The 27,888-nt window shown below is 45.6% G+C and overlaps 1 protein-coding gene across 1 annotated transcript in view; it reads left to right on the forward strand.

Moving 5' to 3' along the window:
• The first annotated feature begins 16,640 nt into the window (after positions 1-16,640).
• Positions 16,641-27,888, forward strand: part of PFDN1 (prefoldin subunit 1) — a 60,628-nt gene continuing 49,380 nt past the window's right edge. Inside the window, exons 1-2 of the mRNA XM_006261780.3 lie at positions 16,641-16,746; positions 17,076-17,242. Coding sequence (XP_006261842.1) covers positions 16,714-16,746; positions 17,076-17,242 — 200 coding nt within the window. The 5' untranslated portion in view covers positions 16,641-16,713. The remainder of the gene's footprint in view (positions 16,747-17,075; positions 17,243-27,888) is intronic.

Below are 27,888 nucleotides of genomic sequence, written 5' to 3' on the forward strand. Positions count from 1 at the left end.
GGCAGATGAATATTAATTTTCTAAATTTTTTAGGGGCCCCATGGCTTGGATAGAATGGCCCGGCGGGTGGCATCTGGCCCCCGGGCTGCATTTTGCCCACCCCTGCTTACAATAAAACAACTCAAACTTGGTCATGTTTCCTCTTGAAGCTTATTCTGGGGAGCTGCCTGAAAGCAAAATGAGCTAATGACTGTAACAGAGTCAAAGCAGAGAAAGCTGGCTGTTTCCCTACAGGAAATATACTTTTCTCTAGACTGTTTTGCTGCTAAAGTTTATCAACCATACCTTTCATGCTGGTGTGCTAAGCTGGCCAACCCATTTCCACAAAGTTGGTGCTCAGCATGGTATTTAGCTTGGAGCAACATTGTTCTTCAAGTGTTTCTAGTACCTGATGCTTCATAAAATGCCAGTGTCATGTCATTTTAAAATTTTGCAAGTATGACACAATAATTACAATTTGTAATGAATCTCAAGATAGCAGCCTCTAAAAGGTCAGGAACCAAGTGAGAAAAAATAAAATTATGAAAAAAGATGAAATAATATTAAGGTTCATGATCTCTATTTGGCAAGTGTAGATAGATATAGGAGGCTAATAGTACTGGAAAGGTATGGATCCCAGATTTTAAAGGAATAGCTTTCTCAAATCCTAAACCTCAGAAATGTCACTAGTACTCCATTTAAGAGGCCATTTTTGGCACTGATGTGTCAAACCAGGGACCAGCATAATATTTATATCTTTCTTGGATGAATAACATGTTCAGGTGTTTATTCAGTGAATAGAACATATGCAAGTAGAAATGGGCACCCACACCTAGTAATCTTGAAGATGAAGCCAACAGAGAGACTTCTCACTCTGACTGAAAGAAGGCAGAAGGGTGGCATCTAAAGACAAGTTGTTGACTGTGTGTAGTGCTATCCAAAGTAGAGATTAGGTAGCTGTGTTAAAGCATCTTTGTACCACCCTGCCCTGCCTTCTGCCTGACTTCAGAGAAACATAGTTAACTGCCTCTCTCTGACTGACAGAGGACATGTGAGAAGCAATTAAGTTAAGTATGCATTCTTTCTCAGCCTTCCCAGGTTGCAGAATTACTCTAAATAGTTCCTCAAAGAAAGAACAACAGATTTTTTTTAATTCATAAATGATTAGAGGCATGGGAGGCAAAACTTATGAGGAAAAGATGAAAAGTTATTTAGTCTGGAGAAGAGATGATTGATGGGTGATTTTATAACAGTCTTGAAATACCTGAAGAGCAGTTAGAGAGAGGATGGGGATGGGCTTTTTTCTATGGCTGTAGGGGACAGGTCTAGGAGCAATGGCTTCAAACTGCAGGAGAGGACATTTAGGTTGGAGATTAGGAGGAACTTTCTGACTATCAGAGTGGTCTACAACTGGAACAAGCTATTGGAATTCCCTGGAAATTTTTAAGAACAAGTTGGACTGACACTTGTCTGGGATGATCCTGCCTTGAGCATGGGGGCTGAACTAGATGACCTTGTGAGGTCCCTTCCAGTCCTACTTTTGTATGCTTGTATGAATTCCTATAATTCACAAGCTGCTCTGACTCTACTACTTCTCCAGCTCTTGCATTTGTGGGGTTCAGACCTCTAGTTCCTGTTTACATTCTTTAATTGCTGCTTTAATGATTTCTCAGCATACCACTCCAGCACCATCACCTTTTCTTACGTGTTAGCAGCATTTTTGCATCCACTGTAATTGTTTAAAGCTGATGAGAGTGAGTGTGAGGTTTAACCATCTGCTTTCCCCGCTTTCTGCCAGACAAATGCTTGTCTATCTATATCCAAGAACACTCCTTGGTTGGCAGGCAGGGGAGATCACTCAGACAGCTAATAGGATGTCTTTCTGCAGACATCTGAAATTTTTATGTTAATTTTTGCTGTGGGTGGGAAACAGTAATGAATGGCTCAGAAACTTAACTTAGTAATGGACTCTGAAACCTTCTCAAACCCAGCCCAGGCTGACTGAAGCCAAAAGTTATTGCTAACTATGGGCCTGTACCCTAGTGATGGCTACAACCTACTTGGTAGTAGACTAGTATCCACTTGACAAAAACTCACAGTGCTAGTGACAGTCTGTGCATAGTGATTAAAGAGTGTATGAACACAAATGAACTGAACTAATCTGTCACTTCTGTGTGCACCCAAGCATATTGTCATTGCGACAGGAGTCGGCCACTGCCAGTGAAGTGGATAACCAGGGAAAACTACCAAGGGAACTTCAGTCTCCAGATGTGTCAGTCCAGTGCCTATCATCAGAATGAGTCATTCAAAGTTTAAAAAATGGGTGAAATTGCTTAACCATAACTGTGTTTTCTCTCATTCTCTTTTGCTACCAGGGCTAGATAGGAATAGGGATTTGAGTGGGATAGACCCATTTAAACCTAAAGCATCCCTAGCTCTAGCTGTGACAATAGGACTCCCCAATATTGTTAGTTAAAATAGAAGGCTTTTTTGTAGGAGATCACAAGCTTTATTAACCTAGAGGCATAATGTGGTAAGGGGATCCATCCAAAGATTCAGCACTTCACGAATGGGTGTGCATGGGTTGTTCCCCAGAGACTGGCTATGTGGGTGTAGGATACAGACAGTCAACAGAGTCCAAGTCATGGTTTCCATATTTCTTCCAGCCCAAATTTAGTAGCTGCTGTTCACACGTGTCTGGGATGTCTGATTCTGAGGCAAAGTGAAAGCTTCATTTCTGCTCTGAGTTCATCTTCAACCCTGTGAAGGCTCAGACCATAAATATAATCTTCTGTGTAGACAGTTACCTGGTGCCAAGATAAAATGCTTTCTGGCTTCAAAACAAAAGCAACTGCGAAGAGTTAATTTGTCCCCCCTGTCCCCCTCCCCCCCCCAGTATGGGGGAGTGTTGCCCAGGGTACTGTTTTTATAGTATGACAAAATGTTGCCCTACGATTAGAGGCAGGTGTCAGAGTTGCTTTGTCCTACAATTAGAAATGGTGCCAAAGTTTAAATCAATCACTACGAAAATTGTTTAACAAGTGGAACCAGATATGAAAAGTGTGGCTTTTCTGGAGTGGGGTTTTGTAACTTTCATTTTATTTGGCATTTGAGAAGAATTATGGAACTTCAGATCTGACTGAGTGCAAGAATGGGTAGGTCTTGTGAACAGGCATGACAGAGCTTCCTGCCTTGGTGAAGGAGGAGTAGAATAAGCAACCTGGCAAAGAGAAGGGTGAAAACTTCATACACCCAGACTATCCTTTGGAAAGGACCCAGTGGTTGAAAAAAGTCAACAGCAACAGCTCCCTCTAAGCTGGTCTGATCCAGGCTGTGTTAACAGTTAATCCATGTAAGCAATGATTGAATTTCTGGGCTTGTTTGTGATGTGCCTGGTATTAGAAACAAACTAGTTCAGTTCTCTGTTACTGTAAGGCAAATAGCTTCTATGCAAGGAGGTGCCCAGAAGAAGACAGTATAAGGTCTTCACATCAATCAACTTTGCCATGGCTAGAGCCAGCAATCAAGTCTGCAGCCATTGTAAGCCCTTAGAACCACATGCAGTCAGAGTTTACATGATTGCAATCTTTAGGCTCTTACTCCAAGGGTTGAACAAGTTCTCATAGAGCTCCACATTGTGGCAGGCAGAAAGGTGATTTAAAGCCACCTTTGCCCTCTCTTCTCTCTGTTTCTGCCCTTAGCATAGCATTTGTCCAGCAGGCTGGCTGCTTTCTCTGGGGCAGAATCAGTCAGCTCCTTCTCATGTAAATGTAGATGTACTGTCCTCTGTTCTCTGGTGCAGTGGTGTTCAACCTTCTGTCCGTGTGGGCTGGATGAGTGATGTGGGGCTAGTTCACAGGCTGGATATACCATACAGGAATGGCAAAATGGGTCAGTCCATGAATGTGATCTGCTGTGGGCACTGGACCAACAACAAGCGCAACCTGATCTTGTGCATTAGATCTAACCACTCACCATTTCAGTCACTGCATTGAGTCCAACTATATGCTGACCTGACCCCACAGGCCATATCTGGCCAGGTACTGACCCAACCCTACATGTTGGATCTGGCTGTATGCCAGCCTAATACTGGTCCCACAGCATGCCAACACTATCCAGCACATAGGGCTGTGTCATCTGGCCCACAGGGCTTCTCATGGGTCCAGAAATTTGGAAGCATGGGAGCTGCTATTAATGCTGCCATCACTCCCCTGATGCCAAATTTTCAGACTCATGGGAAGACACATGAGCCTGATGATATGGCTTCACAGGCTGGAGGTTGAACACCCCAGGCTGGAGGTTGAACACCCCACAGATGGTCTGTGCTCTTCCTGGATGGAGTGGTAATGCTGTCAGAGGCCAGTACATCTGCAAGAAAGCCAATCAGTTAAAATGTAAATTGAGGTAGTCAATTTACATTTTAAATCTCTCACCTACTGACCACCTTAATTTACATTTTAACTGACTGGCTTTCTTGCACATTTACTGGCCTTTAGCTACTTTACCACTTCATCCAGGAAGAGCACAGACCATCTGCAGACACTTCCTCAGCCTGACGAAGGGTGTTTGTGCCTGAAAGCTTGCTATGAAGAAGTTTTCCAAATATTTAAATTGGTCTAATAAAAGATATCGGATGCACCCAAAGAACCTTGTCTGCCTTAGAACTGCTGGGGCAGCTTGCATAGGAGGGGAAAAGCAAAGCCAGTACATTTCAGATACCTCCACAAAATGATCTCAGAAGGCTTCTCTGTACTAACATTGTCCCTGGGAGCAAGTGAGCTCAGCCCAGGAAGCTGCAGCCATGCCCCTGTCGCTGCCTGCGTTAGGGCAGCCACACAGCAGCCACCCTCTCATTACAGCTTTTCTCCATAGCACTTTGGGAACCAAGCCAGCAGCATCAAAATGGGGAAAATGTTACATTTCTGGAGGTGCCCAGATTACAACTGCACCAAATATGTGACCTTTCCATGGGGAGTCTGGTTTCCATGACGACCGAGCCCTCCTCTGGCCTCTCAGTTGGAGCTGGGCAGCCAGCCCCGCTCTGGAATGTGCAGTGGCAGTGCGTGGAGTGGCAGTGGTGGCTGCAGCACCAAGGAGCCAGCGTGGCGACTGCCTGCATTTGTTCACCAAAGGGGTCTTCCCCACCCCTGAGCCACAGCACCGCTACAGGTGCCTGGGTGAACCTGAGCCAGTACAAGAGAAACTCCGGAGTGCGGCCTCTGTCCCGCCTCAAATCCCAGGAGCCATTTCAAGTACCAGCAGGCTAAATAGATTTCCAATCACTCAGAGGTCCTGAATGCACTGACTTGATCATGCCACACCCCACGGGGTTCAGAGCCTTCAGTTTCATCAGCTTTTCCAGCAGGCATGACACCCACCCCTTGAACTCCTGCCAGAACAGGAGTAGAGTACAAAGGGAGCCTGCCAAGCTATATGCTGGATGAAACTGCAGACCGAGGTCATCAGGAATGCAAGCTCCAGCCTCCCACTACTTTCAGGCTGCACAGCCCTGCACTCACCTCCTAGAACATGGAGTCAAAGCCAGGAATGCAGCAAAAATCCCCCGTGTGTCACTGGCCACAACACTTCCTGATAAAACCAGTTTACTGAAAAGCCAGCAGGCAATGAGGTCCATGGTTCACAGTAGGGGTCTGGGTGTGGGAATTCCTGAGGTTCCTTAATAGCTCTGCTACTGACTCATTTTGTGCCCTCAGGTAAGTTCCTTCACCTCTCACTGGGGTTGTAAGTCTCTCACTGGGGTTGTAGAGAGGCAGCAGCAAGGCGCCAGACTACCATGCGTAGACCCTGAGATGGTGCAGAGTCACTTGGAAGAACTGGATACCTTTAAGTCGGCAGGCCCAGATGAGCTCCATCCGAGGGTACTGAAGGCACTGGCCGACGTCATTGCACAGCCACTGGCAGGAATATTTCAACGCTCGTGGCGCATGGGCCAAGTCCCGGAGGACTGGAAAAGGGCCAATGTGGTCCCCATTTTCAAGAAGGGGAGGAAGGAGGACCCAGGCAACTATAGGCCAGACAGTCTCACCTCCATCCTTGGCAAAGTCTTTGAAAACATTATCAAGGCTCACATTTGCGAGAGCCCAGCAGGACAAATTATGCTGAGGGGCAACCAGCACGGGTTCGTAGCAGGCAGATCGTGCCTGACTAATCTAGTCTCCTTTTATGACCAGGTTACGAAACGCCTGGACACAGGAGGAGGGGTGGATGTCGTGTACTTAGACTGCAGGAAGGCCTTTGATATGGTATCCCACCCCATACTGGTGAACAAGTTAAGAGGCTGTGACTTGGATGACTACACAGTCCGGTGGGTGGCGAATTGGCTAGAGGGTCGCACCCAGAGAGTCGTGGTGGATGGGTCGGTTTCGACCTGGAAGGGTGTGGGCAGTGGGGTCCCGCAGGGCTCGGTACTTGGACCGATACTCTTTAATGTCTTCATCAGCGACTTGGACGAGAGAGTGAAGTGTACTCTGTCCAAGTTTGCGGATGACACAAAGCTGTGGGGAGAAGTGGACACGCCGGAGGGCAGGGAACAGCTGCAAGCAGACCTGGACAGGTTGAACAACTGGGCAGAAAACAACTGAATGCAATTCAACAAGGAGAAATGCAAAGTGCTGCACCTAAGGAGGAAAAATGTCCAGCACACCTACTGCCTAGGTAATGACCTGCTGGGTGGCACAGAAGTGGAAAAGGATCTTGGAGTCCTAGTGGACTCCAAGATGAACATGAGTCGGCAGTGTGACGAAGCCATCAGAAAAGCCAATGGCACTTTATCATGCATCAGCAGATGCATGACGAATAGATCCAAAGAGGTGATACTTCCCCTCTATCGGGTGCTGGTCAGACCGCAGTTGGAGTACTGCGTGCAATTCTGGGCACCGCACTTCAAGAGGGATGCAGATAACCTGGAGAGGGTCCAGAGAAGGGCCACTGATATGGTTAAGGGCCTGCAGACCAAGCCCTATGAGGAGAGACTAGAGAAACTGGACCTTTTCAGCCTCCGCAAGAGAAGGTTGAGAGGCGACCTTGTGGCTGCCTATAAGTTCATCACGGGGGCACAGAAGGGAATTGGTGAGGTTTTATTCACCAAGGCGCCCCCAGGAGTTACAAGAAATAATGGCCACAAGCTAGCAGAGAGCAGATTTAGACTGGACATTAGGAAGAACTTCTTCACAGTTCGAGTGGCCAAGGTCTGGAACGGGCTCCCAAGGGAGGTGGTGCTCTCCCCTACCCTGGGGGTCTTCAAGAGGAGGTTGGATATGCATCTAGCTGGGGTCATCTAGACCCAGCACTCTTTCCTGCCTATGCAGGGGGTCGGACTCGATGATCTATTGAGGTCCCTTCCGGCCCTAACATCTATGAATCTATGAATATGAATATGAAACCTCTGTGTGCCCCAGTTTCAATTGCAGATGACTGATCTGGTATCTTGGACCCCAGTCAGAGTCTAAGAGATGAGGAATGCTCCAACATCAAGCCACCAGGATTCCTACTGTCAGGTAACCAAGGTCTTATATAACTTAGCGCATCTTTGGTGGCTCTGAACGTCCTCAGAAGCAACCTGTGCAGTTCATTTTACAGTTATGATGCTCTGTCCACAGCAGCTCTGCAGCTGAGCTTCCCTCAGCCTCACTAAAAAGCATCAGGATGTCAGTGGGTACATGTACATGAGCTGCTAACTGCACAGTAGCATAACACTGCACAGTAAAACCTGTACTAATACACTACTTCATAATAGTATTAAGCTACTACGCAGTTAGCATCTGTAAAAACCTGTGTGCCAGAGCTACTGCACTGTAGTGCCAGTTACTGCACATTGATTTAGTACCTGGTTATCCAAGTACTAAATGTAATGCCTAGTAACTACGATGCATTACTGGATATGTAGACACACCCAGTGATGCCAAAAGGAGCATTAAAATAAACCTGATTGATTAGAGACCTGTGAATTCCAGGCTGCAGAGTTTGCATTTGGGAATAACTGTCACAGAAATCCCCAGCCCCTGGGACCTCTGGCCACAGAAGTCCTAATTTCTGGGTTTATGTTGCTGTCATTTTGTGCTTCCTCTGTGCCTCTTTTTGCCTGCAACAGAGGAGCTATAGCTGTGCGCAGGAGGCATGTTCCTTTTCCAGGTCACTTTGCCACCTGGGCCAGGAGAAGTTTCTTCCACAGCTTCCATGTTTCTCTCTAGAGTTGGCTCCAAATCAGAATATCTTTCCTGCAGAAAATCTAAGACTTTTGTAACCCTGCTTGTGGCACACATTCTGTGGTTATGTCCCTTATGGTAACTTTGCATATTTCTCCTCTATTGTGCGCATGTTCAGAGGTTTGGGGGTTACTTGTGCCTGTTTTTATGGTTTGTAGGTACAGTGTGCAAATGCGAAGGGCCAGTGCGATCAGATCTCTTAAGTGACCATAGGTCCTCCCTTCCAAACCTGCAGTTTGTTGACATGCAAATATTGCAAATGGAAGGTTGCACAAAGATCTCTGAGAGGTCAGCACTCACTGCATACAGAGGTCTTCAGCAGGGTGACCTTCAATTCCGTCATGAAGAATGTGTATGGAAAGCAGGGGAGAATCTGGATGAGAATTACTCCCTGGATAGCTGTGTATTTGGCCATCAGATCTTTAAGGGAAAGTTTGTGAGCAGAACTCCCTGTGGTGGGTTCAGGTACATACTTGTTTTCTTCTATTTGTAAAAAAGCTGAAAGTCCTGAGCCTGTTGTTCAGCAGGTCAGGGTTTCAAATAGCTGGGGTTGCATAGGTGATGTGAAGAGGAATAAGGGCAGCCCCTGATACGGAGCAACATTATCAACCCCTGGTGGTGGCAGAGTGGCGGCAACTCTTTGCAGTGGTGAGAAGCAATAGACCCAAGTAGACACATCCCGTGGTGGAGGAGAAACTCACGCTATGGGTCAGATACTGATGGGTATTGATGGCGCTATTATAGCCCCAGGTTAAATCCGGGTAGCACAACGTGTTGATCTGGAAAAGGGGCTCCTGAACAGAGGTCAGCAAACTGCTCTGTGTCCTGGGAGAATAGTAGCCAATACCCTCTCTTTCTCTTGGGTATCAGAGAAACTTCCCAGAGCACAGGCTGATTCCTCTTAATGGATCCCATCATCTTTCAAGAAGCAAGTCACTAGAGACTGCACTACTAAAACATTGCAGGGAACCGGGGTATTTTAGGATTAATTCCACAGCCTGTGGGTTATTAAAGTTCCACTGCATGCCATTTTAAATCCCAGGATTCTGGAATACTAGCTTCTATTGCACCATTCCCAGAATAGCCAGCACAAGTACTATCACCTAATCTCAATCTGCTATCTGGATTCATTGTAGCACAGGGTAACATCTACCCTTTTACATTAGAAATAGCCCCAAACCAAATCACTAGGGCTAAACGCCCTTGAACTCTGAGGAAGTTTGGATTGGGATCCATCTAGACCCAGATCTGCAATTGATTTCCACCAGCTCCACGGGCCTAGTATATATACCAGAGCCAATTGCTCCACACTTGTTAGGGAAGTTCAGATCCAGGTCTGAACTCTGGCCCAGCCTTTCTTTTACTTAGGTAGAGAGCAGGGGATATGGCTCCTTCCTGTCTTCCTTCTAATGAGATATGATTTTGAGGGGGCTGGTGTAACCTAGAGGTCATACAGTGTATTCTTTGTATAACACATTCCTTGGTAAGGATTAAAAGCCTCCTATTTTACCTAACTCCATCCACATGATTTTCTAAGACTTGCCCAGAGTTCATGCTCCTGTGATGCCACGTCTTCTGGGGTTCCTGAATGCTTCAGGCTTGAAAAAACACACAAGAAACACACAGGCACATGCACAAATACACCTGGCCCTTTTGGCTCACTTCAGCAGCTCAGTCACCCAGGAGGTGTGTGGTGACTTGGTGAAGTGTTCTGTGTAATGGGATGCAAATGAACAACCATCGGCTTCTTCTTATGGGCTGGAATTCCCAGTTCCTGAACTGCTCTCACAAACAATGCCTACTAATGGAAAGTGCTGAGTATCTGATACTACTCAGCACCTGTCAGAATCAGGCCTAGAGCTTTAAAACTGGATCAGAATGTACTTAATAGTAAATTGCCTAAGAACAATCATAGAGATTCAAGCTTTGCTTGTCAAGTGCTGAGTTTTCTTTATGTACACTGCTAGCCAGGATTGTGTGTGGCTATCCCCCAGTTTAGCTTATCAGGTTTACCGGAGGTTTGAAGGTAGTTCGGAATAGCAAAGACTAGGAAAGGGGTAAATGAAGCAGGAAAGGTCCAGAAATGAGGAACAGAGCTGATATAGGATTTCAGATTAGATAAATACCATGCAGCTGTGTGGTAAGTGTCAAGGCTTGAAAATAAGATAGCACAAACATAAGTCCAGAGAGTAGAGGGCACTGGGCTCTCTGAGAACTCAGAAGCTGTTTAGGATGCAGAGGGTAATACATTTGTGGAATGAGCTCTAAAGGCAGCAGCAGAAGCTTCACTTGCAGATAATGGAGGTTGAACTGAACTCAAGCAGCTGCCCTTTGTTTTTAGTGGTGGCTACCCTGCACTCCAAAATCCTACCTTTAATAAAAAGGTAAGTTTTTAGCCCTATGGGCTGCAAAAAAACCCTTCATCTTGTGAATATCTGATACAGTGATGCCTGTCTGGGTCTACAAACAGCTTGAATTAATATCTCTGAGAATTATAAACTGTCTTGTAATAGGTTACTGTGCCACAGAGATGTGAACCATACAGAGGGTGGCTGAAGCACCAGACCAGGCTGGGGAAGCCAGGGTTAATTAGCTGCTAGTGCACATGAGCTTTCTGGAAACATCTAAAGCTGTTCTAAGGGAGAGAAGGACAGCTGCTTGGACCAAGTCTTGGTACCTTGTACTGACACATTCAAATGCTTCATTTGCCTGACAGATGCTATCACTCATTCAGTGGATAATCATCAAAACATCACGGGCCCAAGTTTTCATAGACCCATGGACATAGGAGTTAGAAGAGAAGTATTTGATCATCAAGGGCATCCCCTGGGGCTGGTGCATTGTTCCCTACTGTGCCTTCTTTACTCTTTTGTCCAGTCAGTTATAAATTGTTTATGATTCAACCAATGGGACTTCTACTGCTTCCCTTGGGAGGCTATGCCACAATATTATAGAATTTGTTTCCAGGACTTTTTTTCCCTGTTATTCAGCCCAAGTTTTCCTTTCCTTCTCAGAAAGAACTATACCAGAAGTCACCAGGATCAGATAAATGCAGCAGTGGGACAGACAGCTGGGAAAAAGGAGGATAGGCACTCAACATCTGGGTTGGTGTGTATCTTGGATGGAGCTAGCTGTCAGGGGTAGCTCTGAGATCACTGCAGTTTACAGAGAATAAGTTCATATGCTTACAGTGTCTGATAAATCAGAGTGTGTGCTATTAATTCTCCTGCACTTTGGGGCCTGTTTGGAGCCTCCTCCATATTTGTTCATCCTCCCATCTGTGCTGTCTCTATCTCTTGATCTCTTGTCTTCTGGTCATTCATGGTCAGGACAAAACAAATCAGGTACACCAATTCCGGAATCGCTTCAAGCACTGATTTTCTGCTATTACTTCTGTAAACATGTTCCATCCATGTCATGTTCCTGATGCTAAATCATTTCCTAACTCCACTGGATATTTTACCACCAATACAGTATTTTAAAGCATCTACAGGTATGCTGGTTTTTACTGCAGTACTATATCAACTGTAGGAGAGCTGGATAGACTGGCAGCTGACATGAATTTTGGAGCAAGTCCAAGTGACACGGTGAAAGGAACATCTGCACCATGCCTACACTGGAATCCAGTCCTTACTAGCACTACAGGAGCTACACAGATGGTAGTGATAGGGTGATAAATTCCCTCTCAAACTGTAGTGTTGATAGTTGAAATGAATCCATCAGGCCATGGCTACCTAATAAAAATAACATGTGCAAACATGGCCAATAGAACATGTAGTGGCACAAACTGGTCATAATATGGTTTGTCCTTGAGCATATGAACAGACAGAAAACATGAAAAACCATGCTGTAGGCTAGGCATTTGCCAGGGTCATAGCATCTAGTGCTCTTCCTTGTGTAGACAACCCCCCTCCCCCATTATAACATAGCTGAATTATGTCCGTGTTTAAACCTGGTTACTTTGGCAGTTTAGCCTGGACTACACCTTTTATACAGACAGTTTTAATTTTCCTCTAATTCTTCTCTGAACTGTAATTATTCTTACACCAAGCACAGCATGAAGCCTGATCTTTTTTTGTAAATCTTACTGACAGATTCTAAGCAATTCATACCTAGGATATGCTCAGTTCATGATCAGTGACTCCAGTATTGGGGAATTGTTTTGAAGGTCTGACTTCTAAGATCCTGCTTTGATCTCTTTTTAAATAGAGATGTCCCAATTGTTCTCGCTAACCACTAGTCACCACTGGTTCAAGTTACAAATCAGAACTAGGGGTATTTTAATTTTAGCTTCTTTGTCTCAAAGTCCGTGACAACCTTATTATGATCACATCAAGTCTAACAAGTTAAGTATTTGGTTAATACTTTGATGGGAGAGCTCCAAGGAAAACTCTGGTACTATAGGAAATGATGTGATTCATTACCAGGCACTCTTTCCTCTGAGTCAGTGTTAAATCCATTATAGTGCTAGGGGTTACCATGCAGTTGGAAACAACCATCTTTTGGATAAGACATTAACCTGAAACCCTAACCACTGGTAATTAAAGATCTCTTTGTCCTTTTTTACCATTCTAGGAGTAATAACACTACCTTCCTCATTGAAATACAACATATGCAGTTCTGACAATGCCTCTTAAGATTCTTTCTGGAATTTCAATTGGACTTCATATTCTTCCTGACCATAAATTGCTGCTATGCAGTGTTAACAGCTCCAACTTTTCTCTGCAAAAATGGCTACATTTCAGTAAAGGCTGAAATGACTCTGTCCTCCTTTGTAAAGCACTTCTGTGTCTGGATGACAGGCCTTGTATAACTGCAAAGTATTATTAATAATCATCAGTCTGGCTCTGTTTTTAGCTCCTGTTACTACTTTTTGAACTGTTCCTTTTTGAACTGCATTCTTTTGGTCTTAGGGATCTTTTCTGTGGGTCTGGCTGGTTGCCCTCACTTTTCCTGGTGAGTAATCAGACAAACAGCCCACATTCACATGCCATTCTGCCCTGTGTCTGTTACACAGCTACAGATCAGCAGATACAAATATTAAGTCTTTTGAAATGTTGATTTGCTTATAAAGTACCAGCATTCCAGCTAGGAGCAGCCTTGTTGGCATTTGTCAGCTATAACTCACTTCCTCACTCTGCATATTTTGGGGAGTATTTTACCTGGTTACCATCCTGCATGAAAAAGCAATTTTGTAGTTCACAGCATTTAAACAAAGCAGATCTGTTCCTCAGAACAAAGGAGCTGTTTTATAGGATTCTTTGTGTTGCATTATCACCTTTAGTCAGTTTCTAGTGGCTGACTTGGGGTTGATTTCAGGACACTGTCACTCTACCTTGCCACGCGAGCCCTTAAATTTGCTTCCTTAGCTTAGTTCCCCACTGAGCTCGAGGTGACATACCCCAGTAACCTCCAGTAAGCACCACACGTACTGCAATTATACTGTTTTATAAGATCATTTTGGCCCATCACTGCAGAATTCTGTAGTGTACTGGTGCCAAGGGAAGGCTATGAAGGAAATGGCTGTTCTTCATTGGCAGGTTTTTAAAATCCCTAGTTTTTGCAGCTTTACTGAAGGGGAAAAGTGCTAAACCAGTGGTGTTCAATCTTTTCATGCCACGGGCCAGATGGGCAGTGCCAAGTCCTTCCATGGGCTGGATCTGCCTGGTGGGCCTGATCTGACTGTAGGGGTTGTGCATCCTGACCCTGATCCATCCACACAGGGCAAAGGCAGTGCAGAGCAGCCCCTGTCTGGATATGCAGGGGGGGACAGAGCAGCCCTGAAGGTAGAGAAGTAATCTGGGCTTGCAGGGGGGTGGGGGTTGGGGTGGGGGCTGGTGAGCAGCTTGGTCCCAGTCCAGATGTTGGTGGGGTAGGGAGAAGGGCAGAAACCTGGCTCTGATTGGACATGTTGTGGAGCACAGCCTAGCAGTCCCAAACTGGACATGTGGGTGGGTGGGTGGGAGGGAGCAGCCTGGGTCAATTTGGATGTACAGGGGGCCATCCCAGTCCTGTCCCCGCTTTGCTGCAATGGCCAAGCAAGGCTGGAACCCGGTGTGTGAAGCTTCCACTGCTCCCCACTGCCAAGTTTTCCAACCCATGAGAGCCCCATGGGTTGGATGTCATGGCTCCATGGGCCAGATTTGCCCCACAGGCTGGAGGTTGAGGACCCCTGTGCTAGGTTATGAACAAAGCAGGCTGCTTACACACAAAAAAGGGTGAGTAAAGCAGCACAGGACAAACTCTCCCACTCAATGGTGCCAATGTATCTCAGCCCTGAGCTGGAGAGACTGCACAGTGTGTAATCCCTGTGATTTATTCAATTCCTGGCTCTATTCAGAGATTGCCAGTAAAATTAACGTTTTTTATGTGGGGTAGTGATAGTTTCTTTGAGATGGACACCTGTCCACAGGGAACTGGACCAAGACTGCCCTGCTTTTTAAAAATAGGAAGCATTTGCTGGCAACCAGCATCAGTTGGAGCTCTTTTCAATGAAGCCAAATAGCAACAAATTTTAAGTTAAGGCAAATACTTCTTTAATGAAACATCACATTAACCTATGGAACTCATTGGTACAAGTAGCTCAGTAAATTTCCCATGTAAAAAGGAATACTGTATGCAAATAATATTTGCAATTATGTTATGTTAAAATTACAACTGTTAGTGCTCATGTTTCAGGGTGTGACAATCACTGCCTGGTCAGGATTACATTTTTCCCAGTGCTGTAGTACTACACAAATGGAAAGTGCACTACGTGGGCTTCATGCCTTCCCTTGTTTGACATATGAGAACCTAGGTACACGGATGGATCAGTACTAACCACTGCTTCCAGTAAATTCAAGGAAAGTCACTAGAGCTCAGAACCATTCTGGTTTAGCCTACATACCCAAAGCACTGCACCACCCCACTCACGAATGTGAAACAAACTGTACCAAACTGGCCCCTATATCTCACCTGCTCTCTGTGACTACAAGTCCTCTGTGACCGCATGATCCTTCACTTTTGTCTCATTCTATGGGACACAGAACCATGTTCAAACTTCCAAAGAGAATTAAAACACAAAACCCCGGCATATTGGTCACTAGCGAGTGGATCTGAATTTCTTATCAAATTCATTTCCCTCAGCAAAGGCTTTTTCGTTCCTTTTGATTTACCCACTCTGTCATTTAAGACATTTCTGGTTTGTCTAAGGCAGAAAATGGTCCCTTTGATGCCAACCGTAAAACTCACGCTGACTTCAATGGGAGCAGAAATAATAACCCCTTGGACTTTCTGCTCCTCAGGCAGCGATCTAATCTTCACATTGGCTGATACAACCCTACACATGTATGGCATAATACACTCATTAATAATTACATGTACAATCATATGATACCACTTCTGGGCCCTGGTTGGTTGATGAACGTGATACATACCCAGAAATAGATACCATTTTTGTTACTCGCCTGTCTCAAGGGTATAACAGCATATTTCAATAAGCAATTGCATATTTTCTAAGTCCACAGCGCATGGACAGTAGCAGCTCAAGCTTTGGCCCGGCCCCATACTCAAATCCAAGAAAAAAGCAATTTTTCTCTTTCTGATGTCTGTGTGCACGTATGATTGTGTGGAGATGGCAAGTAAGGCTATGGGAGCAAAGGAAGGGTTTTTCTTTGCTTATCTACAAGGGTTCTAAAAGCCCTGCTCTTCCTGGTATTGGACTAATATTTACTGAACCATAATTTCCTTGGATCAGTCCATATCTTTTTAAAAAATAGATACTATTTTTGTTACTTGCCTGTCTCAAGGGTATAGCAGCGTATTTCAATAAGCAATTGCATATTTTCTAAGTCCACAGTCCAGAGTGCACAAACATCCTCTGTTTTATTGTCTGCTTACTTGCTACACTACACAATTTGTTCATTTGCCAGGAATCCCACCGCTGTTAGCAGCACCGAGCCAGGGTTGGGTCTACCACAGAAACAATCCTGCAGTGGTCCGGGCGCGAGCACAGGCTCGGCTCCTTGGGGACACGCAGCGCTGCCCTTGGGCTTCAGGGGCTCCACGCTGATGGCCACCAGGAAAGACTCTGCTTCAGTGCACAGGGCAGGACCCGAGCTGCAAGCAGGCCAGGATCTGGCCTTAACCCCTGCGGCTGCTGCTGCGGAGAGCGCTGCAGGCCCAGGTCACTGCTAGGTCGCCTGTAGCTAAGTCACACCGCAGAAAGCAGCGGGAGCAGGTGCAGGGCGGGGCGCTCAGCCGCTCCCGCACCTGGCGAGTGAGTAGAGAGCCGGGGCCGGGGCCGGGGCCGGGGCCGCGCTGATGGGCGAAAACCTCCACCTCACGCCCGCGCTGCGCCAGCAGCTCCTGGACCTGATACGCGGCCCCGCCCAGCTCCGAGCGGGGGCGGAGCTCGGCCTTGCTCCTCTCTCGGCCGGGGACAGGCTGTAGTAGACTTGGGCTCAGCGACCCTCACTGCGCAGGCGCGCGGACCCCAGACACGCGGCTGCACCGCGCAGGCGCAGGCAATATGGCGGCGCCTGTGGACCTGGAGCTGAAGAAGGTAGCGGCGCCGCGGCAGGGTCCGTCCTGCTCCTCCCGGTTGGCCCATGGTGGGGGAGGCTGCCTGCGAGGGGGCGCTCGCCCCGGCAGGAGTCGTCCGTCCTCTTCTGTCCCCTCCCCTCCCCTGGCGCAGCCTGTGCGAGGCTGCGGAGCGCTGCAGGCGGGCGGGGGCGGCCTGGGCTCGCGGGCCGGTGTCGGAGCAGCGCTGGGTCCTGGCCTGCGGGCTCGCGGCTGCCGCTGCGATTTCTGAGGGGAAAGGAAACCGCTGCGGCGCAGAGCCTGGCCCTGTTCCCCCCGGCCCTGACTGCTTCTCCCGCGCTTCTCCCTTAGGCTTTTACTGAGCTGCAGGCCAAGGTCATTGACACTCAGCAGAAGGTGAAGCTGGCAGATATGCAGATAGAACAGTTGAACAGGACAAAAAAGCACGCGCACCTCACGGACACTGAGATTATGACGCTGGTGGACGAGACACGCATGTATGAAGGTGTAGGAAGAATGTGAGTAACTTCTTTTGCAGATGAAGAAGTTAGGCATGAGTTAAAGGGTCTTGTCCTTCAAGCCTGCTGGAACCTATTGTTTTTTTGACTTGGATTGCTTTTAGGCTTGCTTCTTTCCATAGGTGACAGTGAACAATCAGGAATATGCATATGTTAGTTGCTCTCTGTCAGATCTTATCTGCTTTATTTAGCCACATCCAAGACAACTTTGAATTTAAGATGACCCCTCCCCTCAGTACTTTGATTCTGTACATGGAAAATTATAAATTTGTTGTAGTTCTGCCCCCCCCATGTAGACTCTCTTTATGGGAGGATCATCTTAATCCTCTTCCCCCCCCATCCCCCACACATGCACACCTCCATTTCTGTGGCAGGGAAAAGCAGCAGTCAGGAGACAAATGGTGGTAGGGAAAGTAATTGGGAAGGGGAGGGATAACAGGCTTCGTACCCACCTGCACTTGTCTCCTTGCCACTTCCCCTATGCGGTGATTCTGGCTCCAGTTCTGGCCCAGGACATGGAGCACACAGTGGCTCTGGCCCTGGCCTGGCCCAGTGGTGGCAGTAGCAACTCTGGCCCCTTGCCTGAGTCAGGGCTGGAGCCACCAGCACCCCTGGTGCTGAGTGTTCTCCCCTGTATGCTCCTCCAGGTTGTACACCTTGAGGCTTACCATTTACCCACTCCACTGTTGCACAAGCTACCCCAGCCTGACAGCAGGGCAGTAGCAGCTCAAGCTTTGGCCCAGCCCCATACTCAAATCCAAGAAAAAAGCAATTTTTCCCTTTCTGAAGTCTGTGTGCACATATGATTGTGTGGAGATGGCAAGTAAGGTTATGGGAGCCCAGCAAAGGAACCGTTTTTCTTTGCTTGTCTACAAAGGTTGTAAAAGCTCCGCTCTTCATGGTATTGGACTAATATTTACTGAACCATAATTTCCTTGGATCAGTCAGTATATTTAAAAAAAAATAGATACCATTTTTTGTTACTTGCCTGTCTCAAGGGTATAATAGCGTATTTCAATAAGCAGTTGCATAGTTTTGTTTGCCAGCTTCACTCATGCAAGTTCACAATTGCATTTAGGGTTTCATGAAATTTATAATCTCTACCAGCACAGTTGGTAAATACCTCATGAACACTAATTGCAAAATACAAATTTGTGAGAAGTTTATATAAGCCTGTCCAACTCTAGTGAAGTTCTTTATGTTGATGCTATATGGAGGGAATCACAATTGTTAATCTAATCCTTGCATTCATGGCCTATATTTTTGCAAAAGCTATAAAATTGCATCCTGCTTATTAGCATGATAATTAATATATATGAAAGATTTATTTTTCTAGAATTTTTTGAAAGAATATATGGAGTGCAGTTTGTGCCAGAATGTATGATCTGCCCAGGTGTGCTGGGTTGGAAAGAAGGAAAGTATAATCTCTATATATTGGAATGACTTCAAAACCAACAAAGCTTAATTTAAGCTAATGCATGTTTTGATGAAACTCTAACAATGTACTTCTGTTGTTGTGATCACACCACCTTCATAAAAGATTCCCCAACTGATTTGAGTTGATAATGCAGCTGGGTATGTATACAGGGGTGTAGGTTGTAGCCGTGTTGGTCTAAGGACATAGGCAGACAAGGTTTCTTGGGTGACTCTGATTATCTTTTATTAGACCAACCCAAATAGTTGGAAAATAATTATTAAGCAAGCTTTCGGGTTCAAAAACCCTTCGTCAGGCTAAGGAAGTTTCAGCAGTTAGTGTGTGCTCTTCCATCCAGGAAGAGCGCATACCAACTGCTGAAACTTCCTTAGCTTGACGAAAGGTTTTTGAACCCGAAAGCTTGCTTAATAATTATTTTCCAACTATTTGGGTTGGTCTAATAAAAGATATCAGAGTCACCCAAGAAACCTTGTCTGCTGGGTATGTATCGCATTCACAGAAGTTTAGTGCTGGAAGGTGTCACAACCCAAGGGTGTGATTTTTTGTTTGTGTGTGCTTTGGCACCGCTGAATTATTTTCCCGCCGTTTGAAGCTTTCTTTGCAGGGTGCATTTCTTCTTTGCAGCATAGAAATGCATGTTGCAAGGAGTTCCTGCCATTTGTATTTAAATTCGTGCCCCACTATTGGTCAGTTCTAAATTATTCCCACGTGGCGGCTAGCAATTGGCTTGCTGGCCGTATAAGAGGCTTGGGTGGTTTCTGCCCTAGTTGGAGAACTTCGAGCATGCTGCAGAGTGCCTCTACGGAGATTTGACCTGCGGCTGGCTGATTGATAGACTGATCACCTATCGATTCTTCTCCCCATCGCCGAGCGCAATCCTCGACGTATCCCTCTTTCCTGCGTGCAAAAAGTTCCACGGAGCCTCGACAACTTCGTGTGAGTCAGAGTTTTGTCCGAGTCCTTAACATAGGGATTTAAGCGGAGCTTTACCTGGGAAACTGTCCAGCCTACACCGCGACCATCTACGGTGTAAGTAAACAATCTTGAATCAACCACTAAGCGTCCGTGCCTAATTCTAGCATGTCGCCTGCTTTCTCCGACCCCGCATGTCCGGGCTGCTGGCCACAGCCCGCGGTGCACAAAAGGGCCTCGGATTGTTCCCGACCCGCACAGAAGGGACCTCATCAAGTCCAGCCCCCCCCTGCTTTGGGCAGGAAAGACTGCTGGGGTCAAATAACCCCAGTAAGGTGTGTGTCCAGTCTCCTTTTAAAGATCTCCAGGGTAGGTGCCTGCATTCAAGTCAGTGAAAAGAAAAGATAGATAAAGGTTTAAAAGATTTAAAGCTCTTTTCTCGTGCTGTGTTTCTGATTCGGTAATATCACTAGCTACTCTAGACTCAGTTGAAGGGATGATATGGATGTCCATTCTGCATAATGTGCAAACTTCCTTTTAATGTATTCTGTGAACTGCCAAACTGGGAATTTGAAGTTGACATATGAGGATGTTTCTCATGATCAGAAACTAAAATCGGTTTCCTTCAAAGAGATTAATGATAAAGCTGGCAGGTAGAAAATGGGCACAGAAATGGCTGGAAGTGCTCCAGAAGAGTGCTGCAAGGTGACTCATGGGCTTCATGGGCACAACTGATGCATGCTAAGGGTGAAACGCATTTTCACAAAATTACCAACCAAATAGCCATGAAACATGTACAGTAATTCTTAAGCAGAAATCCTGTAATATAAGGTAGAGAATAATAGTGTCTTTTAAAACTTAGGTCAGTAATGTTGTTCCTCCTGGGGAGGAACAAATAGTAGAAATAATTGTTAAAGTGCCAGTATCAGCCTTAACTCACCTGCTTCCTTTTTCCTGCCCATGTTCTACCTGTAGTCTAGATAGCCCTTTATCTGTGCATTCTGATTAACTTTCCCAGGGATTCTCATTGGGTGCATAGATCTTGCATTGCAATCTAATTGCACCTTAGTATGCATATGACATTAACATATTATTTGTATTATGGTAGTGGTTAGTAATCACAGCAAAGAGGACAGCTCCGTTGTATAAAGAGTTGTACAGATGCTGGGACAGTTCTTAGTTTGAAAATTCAGAATCTAAATACCTTCTGTTTAGCCTTTGTTTCTGAGTTTAGTTTCATGCGAATTCAGTGAATTTTAATTGAACGACCAGTTTCACTACCTTTGGTCTTGGTGGCTACCTGTGATACTTGCAGAGCATGTTGACAAGTTTTGTATCTCTCTTCTGCATGTGGTTTACGTAAAGATTTTCTTTTAGAGCACCCTAACCACTGCCTGGTATACTAAAGAAACTTTCTGGATGAACTTTCAACTGACAGGGTTAGTGTACAATAGGGCTGTGCAAGGCTTCAGACCATGCTTCGGATCTGGAGAAGCTTCGGGTGCTTTGGCATCCGAAGCAGCATGTCCGGATCGAAGCACTGGCTTCTTTAGGCTTTCCAAAGCGTTTCGGAGCTTCTGAACCACTTTGGAAAAACTTTGGAGCCCCTTCGGAGATCTGGCCATAGGGTATAATGGGGAATCGGTGAAATGTCTATAGCTTTGTGTTTTTTTTTTTCTGATTTGAATGAAACTTGCAGGGGTGGTAGCCTCTGCTGAAAGCATGAAGCCTGCCAAGTTTCAAGAAAATAGGTGCAGGGGTTTGGGGGGAACTGCATCTCAAGCTGCTGACAGGTAAAACTCGTGACATAGATGACCCTGTGTGTGTGTGTGTGTGTGTGTGTGTTAAGGCGCAGTTGCAGCGGGCTGAAAACTGCAGGGGTAGTGGCCCCTGCTCAGGCCACGAAGCCTGCCAGTTGTCAAGGAGATGCGTGCAAGGGGGTTCTGGGGTCCTTCACCCCTAGCTGCTGACAGACAAAACTCGTGACATGGGTGCTTGTGTAACTGTGTCTGTCTTCGGGCAGTTGATTGCCTGTATTGATTATTTCTTCTTCTTAGTCTGTGGTTTTGTAGATGTTAATCCTTGCTCATTAACTTGTTATATAGTAGCTAGGTACTGTATGTTGAGCTGGTCTCTGATTGAATCATGATTAATTGGTAACTGGTAACACAGTAGCTTAGCAGTCAGGCCTGGAGTAGTCCCCTGCAGCCCCCTGTGCCCCCAGACAGACACAGTTGCACAAGCACCCATGTCACGAGTTTTGCCTGTCAGCAGCTAGAGGTGCAGGGCCTCAGAACCCGTGCACCTATCTCCTTGACAGCTGGCAGGCTTCGTGGTTGCAGCAGGGGCTACCATCCCTTCAGCTTTCATCCTGCTGCGCCTTAACACACACAGTGTCACCCATGTCACGAGTTTTGCTTGTCCGCAGCTTGAGGTGCAGTTTCCCCCAAACCCCTGCACTTATCTCCTTGAAATTTGACGGGCTTTGTGGCCTCACCAGAGGCCACCACCCCTGCAGTTTTCACCCCCCTGTGGTGTAACACATACATGTGACATGAGTTTTGCTTTCAAGAATTTGGGGTGCAGTTCCCCCCGAACCTTTAAACAGATCTTCTTGAAACTTGGCAGGCTTCATGCTCTCAGGAGAGGCTACCACCCCTGCAAGTTCCATTCAAATTAGACAAAAACCAAGAAAGTGTATAGCTATTTCATTGATTTCCCTGTTATACTCTATGGCTGGATCTCCGAGGCGGCTCCAAAGCTTTGGTGCCACTTCGGCCAGATGGAAACAGGAAACCGATCTGGAGCTTCGGATTGGGTCCCTGGCATCTGAAGCTGCTGAATCTGAAGCCCGATTGAATATCTGCCTACTTGCACAGGCCCTAGTGCACAATATAACCCCATAACCAAGGCATTTACTGATGGAATTCACATACTCACTGCAGACTTCCATACCTTATGACAGTTATTGCCCTCTAGCTCTTGACAGAGGAAGGGAAGAATATAAAATTTAGTTAAGGCTGTTGTTGATAAATCATGGTTAAGATTCCAGTAGTCTGTTAAAGGTAACCTGGAGGTTTGTTTATACTGAATAGTCATTTCAAGAGTTGTGAACCTATTTCCTTTAATAATTCAGATGTCAACATCTGAATGCTGTCTGATTCCTTTACTCTTGTCAATCTGGCTTTCTTTTTGGATATAGCACTATGACTGCACCTGTGGCCTTGGTTGTTGATCTTAGCCTGGAGATTGACACAAGAAATTGTGCCCTGCTTTTCTTACTAGATATTTCAGCAGCATTTTATATGATTATCCAAGAGATGCCAATAAAGCATTTATGTGACCTGGTGGATATTTGCAGGACAGCTTTGTTCAGCTCTTTCCTGGCAGGGAGGCTTCAGATGGTAGTAATGGGCAAGTGCTCACTATCCCTTTTGGACCTTTTCTAGGAGGTCCCCAAGGCACCAGCTTTTCACTCCTCTTCAATATGTATATGAGGCTGCTGAGTGAGATGTGTGGAGATTTGGAGTGAGGTGCCATCAGTTTTCTGATGAGGCTCAGCTCTACTTCTCTTTCTCATCTGACCCAGTCTCTGCAGTCTCTCCTTTTCAGTGCCTGCTGCAGCTGGGGACTGAATGTGGGTAAACCAATTAAAACTGAATCCATACAAGATAGATGTCATGGTGGTGGGCAGACTTCTTGATATGCAGGGGATTGGAACACTTACCATTGCTTGGATTCAGCCTCCTCTTGTCACTCAGGTTTGCAGCCTTGAAGTGCTCTTGGATCCTCTGCTCCACTTAAATTTTCAGGTGGCAGAGGTAGCTAGGGGAAGCTTTCATCAGCTCCTATCTGGTAAGAAAGCTACAACCCTTTCTTTCAGACTTAGATGTTGACATCATTCATGCCGTCATAACTTTGAACATAACTATGTGGGGGTGCACTTGACCTTCTAGAAGTTCCAGCTAGTGTAGAATATGGCAGCACCTTCAGATAGGGAAGAGTTGCCAGAGGGGCACAGCTCCAGTATTTTAGAGTTTACACTGGCTCCAAGTATCTTTTAGGGTGAAGTTCAAGATGTTGGTTTTGACCTGTGAGGCCCTAAACTGTCTAGGCCTGAGGTACTTATGGCATAAGGGGGAAGGCAGTCCCTTATCATGAGCTCTTAAGTTTAGCCAAGAGTAACCTCCTGCAAGTACCATTCATGCGCTGAGTTGATTTGGCAAAAATTTGTGGGAGAGCATTCTCAGCAGCTGCTGTTAGCTCTGGAACTCCCTTCCTCTTGAAGCCTGCTAGAACCTGAGACTGTACGTCTTTCAAAAGTGCTGTAAACCATTCCTGTTTGTACAGGCATTTAGCATACTGAGTTAGGCTGGTATTCTGTTGAGGAGGTTTTTGTTTTATGTTGCTACTCTACTTACTTTTTATTATAAATTATTTTGTTGTTTTATTATAAGCTGCTCTGAGCCTTTGGGAAGGGCAGCACATAAATTGAACAAATAAGTAAATATGTTTATTCTAAATGACAATGAAGTAGAAGATCTTGGTTGTGATCATGACACATGTTTTATCCTCAGTCAGCCAGTTTAATGCTGTACTGTTTCATGAGCCTCATATGAATGAGTTAATACGGTCCCTATTCTCCCCTCTGTGAGCTTGAGATACCTCTCTGAGATACCTTCTCTGTACTGTCACGTAGCATTATAGCCCGTTTGTCATTCCTAACCTTGGATTTTCTTTGTTGCGTTTTGTGTAGTATGCAAAGCCAGCAGGTCAGTCCTGCCTCCCTTCAGTGTTGAGAGCTTAGCAGCATTTATTTTTCTTCTACTATATCTATTTTTGGTTTGGTGTAAGAGAAGTTTGCACCGCATACTAAGAGATGATGAATTGCTGTATACTGTTAGTATCTACTGCTCAGATGATACCCCAGCCTTCTGACATCTTGCCAAGTACATTTTAGTTCTGTTACTTCATATTCTTTTGAAAGGTTTGTTACATAGCCTGATACGACCAACATCAACTTCTAGTTTTGCTTTTTTAGCTGGTTGTGAGCTGACATCATTTTGTTGCTTTAAGAACCACGATGAGAGTTTAAACTGCAGAATTCTGTCTGAATATTTGAAACTGTTCTCTTTATGTCCTCCTAGCATACAGATAATTAATAGCTCTAGTCTGTTGTACAGAGAAAATAATTTACACCAGATGCAATGCAGGGTTCCTGGTAGATTTTGTTGCCATGGGATGCCAAAACTGAGATAACTATTTTCCTGCTTTATTTTGATATTACATTATTTAGTCTTTTATTCCTTTCTTAGCAGCTGTAGGTTTTAGGAGTAATCTGATCAAATGGATACAAAAACTGAGCCCAACATAACTTTCCTGATGCCCACGAGGACAGAAAACTACTTGAGGACAGCCATTAATAATCTGATTTTTTTTTAATTTGTTTTTTTATTTATTTATTTTTTTTGAAGTGTGGGTTAGTTTTCTTGTTTCAGGTTTTTTTGTGTGTGCTTGTGTGCATCTTTGAGCCACAGAAATGAAATCTAGCAGTAGAATTTGGAGATGTGAAAAAGATTACTTAAATCATCTAATCCTATTCCTTAGAGATGTAATTGTTTTCTTGCTTTCAGCACTATCTTTGGTTCTGTTTGGCAATTAGATTTAATAAAGCATCCTGAAATCCTACTTTCAGAAATGTTGATGAGTCATCTCTGTTTCTGTATCTCATATAGAGATTAGGGCTGTGCGAAATTTAGCTGCCAGTTTTGTTTCAACTCATTTTGAGATTGAAACAAAACAGATATCATCGAAACAGGCTCAAAACAAAATGAGGCAAGTCGAAACGTTTCGCTGCTGCTTTGACGTTTCGCCTATAGGGTATAATGAGGAAGGTCGAAACAGCTTATAACTGTAATTTCCGGCTTGACTTGGATGAAATGTGCAGGAATGGTAGCCCCTTCTGCGGACATGAGGCCTGCCAAGTTTCAAGGAGACAGGTGCAGGGGCTTGGGGGAAACTGCACCTCAAGCTGCAGACAAGCAAAACTCATGACATGGTTGACACTGTGTGTTAAGGTGCAGCAGGGTGAAAGCTGCAGGCCTGCTAGGCCCTGCTGAGGCCGTGAAGCCTGCCAGCTGTCAAGGAGATAAGTGCAGAGGTTCTGGGTTCTGGGGTCCTGCACCTCTAGCTGCTGACAGGCAAAACTCGTGTCATAGGTGCCTGTGCAGCTGTCTGTCTTGGGGCAGAGGGGGGTGGAAACTGCAGGACTGCTAGGCCCTGCTGCAGCCACAAAGCCTACAGTTGTTTAATGAATTTATTCTCACAGCACTCCTGTGAATTGTGAAGTGTAATTATTCCATTTTACAGGTGATTAGCTGAGGCTCAGGGAGGCTAAGGAACCTGACCAAGCTTGCTCTGGAAGTCTCTGGAAGAAGTGTTTCAAAGCTACATCTCCTAAGACTGAGGCTCCAGCCACTCATAGATTCATAGATTGTAAGGCTGGAAGGGACCTTGGAAGATCATTGGGTTCAGCCCCCTGCATCAAGCAGGAAAGATAACTGGGGGTCAGGTGACCCTAGCAAGGTGACTGTCTAGTCTCCTATTGAAGATTTCCAGGGTAGGTGATTGCACCACCATTGAAGGGAGCTTATTCCACAGTCTGGACACCCTATTTGTCATGTAGTTTTTCCTAATTTGAACCTGAAACAATCTTCCAGGTGTTTGTGACTGTTACTCCTAGTTTTCCCCAGTGGTGCCCTGGTGAACAGTTGTTCAGCGAGCCCTAGATGTACGCTTCTGATGTAGTGGTAAGCTGCTATCAAGTCCCCACTCAGCCTTCTCTTTTTTTAGGCTGAAGAGTCCCAGGTCCCTCAGCCTTTCCTCAAATAGCTTGCCGGGCAAGTCTCTAATGATATGGGTAGCGCTTCTCTGGACTCTCTCAAGCTTTACCACTTCTTTGTTAAAGTGTGGAGCCCAGAACTGGATGCAGTACTCAAGCTGCGGTTTCACCAGTGCCAAGTAGAGCTGAGTAGAGCAGGAGAATTACCTTTTTTCAATGGTTTTGCTGGCGATGCATCAATTGATGTGTGCTAGAGTATTGTTGGCACTGCTGGCTCATGTTCATACTGTGGTCAGTTATTACCCCCAGGTCTGCGGTGGCAAGTGATGGGGGATCTTCAGTCCTGCTGCCTGATGAGAGGCAGCAGTTGCACAAGCACTTGTCACGAGTTTTGCCTGTCCGCAGCTAGAGGTGCAGGGCCTCAGAACCCGTGCACCTATCTCCTTGACAGCTGGCAGATTTCATGGCCTCAGCAGGGGCTAGCAGGCCTGAAGCTTTCACCCTGCTGCGCCTTAACACACACAGTGTTACCCATGTCACGAGTTTTGCTTGTCCGCAACTTGAGGTGCAGTTTCCTCCAAACACTTGCACCTATCTCCTTGAAACTCGGCAGGCTTTGTGGCTTCAGCAGAGGCTAGCATGCCTGCAGTTTTGACCCTGCTGTGGCTTAACACATGACATGAGTTTTGCTTTCAAGACTTTGGGGTGTGGTTTCCCCAAACCCCCTGCATCTATCTCCTTGATACTTGGCAGGCCTCATGCCCTCAGAAAGAGCTACCATTCCTTGAAGTTTCATCCAAATCAGGCTAGAAATGACAAAGCTTATAGGCTGTTTTGACCTTCCCCATTATAGCCTATGGGCGAAACGTTAAAACAGCGAAACTGTTACAATGGAATGGAACAGCTGTTTCAAATCGAAACAAAATTTGAAATGGAATGCTGTTTCATCGAAACGCTGGTTGAAATGGAACGGTGCCGTTTTGCACAGCCCTAATAGAGCTACTTCATGTAGCCACATTTGTTGTACAGGTGCTGCACGCTTAATGTTGTCCTGGTTAACGTTGTTTTGTTATTATGTCGCTGATCTATTAGAGAACATACTCGTTTTAAGTTGCGCAGTGTTCAGTTATAACGTTTGGCCACCACCTGCTAGTATGGGACAACTGTGACATAATTGGATTAGCTTAATATTGTTTCACTTAAAGTTGCATTTTTCAAGAACGTAACTATGATGTTAAGCGAGGAGTAGCTGTACATGTTTCTTTCAATGCAGTCAGCTGCAGAATATGACTGTTCACATTGTCTTTTGTATTTACTTTTCACAATCTTGGAGAGAGGTGAGGGGAATACAGGACTTTAAAATATTTCATTGTTCACCTAACTAACTGGAGGTCACTGTATGAAATGTGTTTACCCTATCAGCAAGCTCCAGTGGTAGTATGCTACTGAGGAGCTTGA

Source organism: Alligator mississippiensis, chromosome 9 (genome assembly GCF_030867095.1).
Source record: "Alligator mississippiensis isolate rAllMis1 chromosome 9, rAllMis1, whole genome shotgun sequence".
NCBI classification, from domain to species: domain Eukaryota; kingdom Metazoa; phylum Chordata; order Crocodylia; family Alligatoridae; genus Alligator; species Alligator mississippiensis.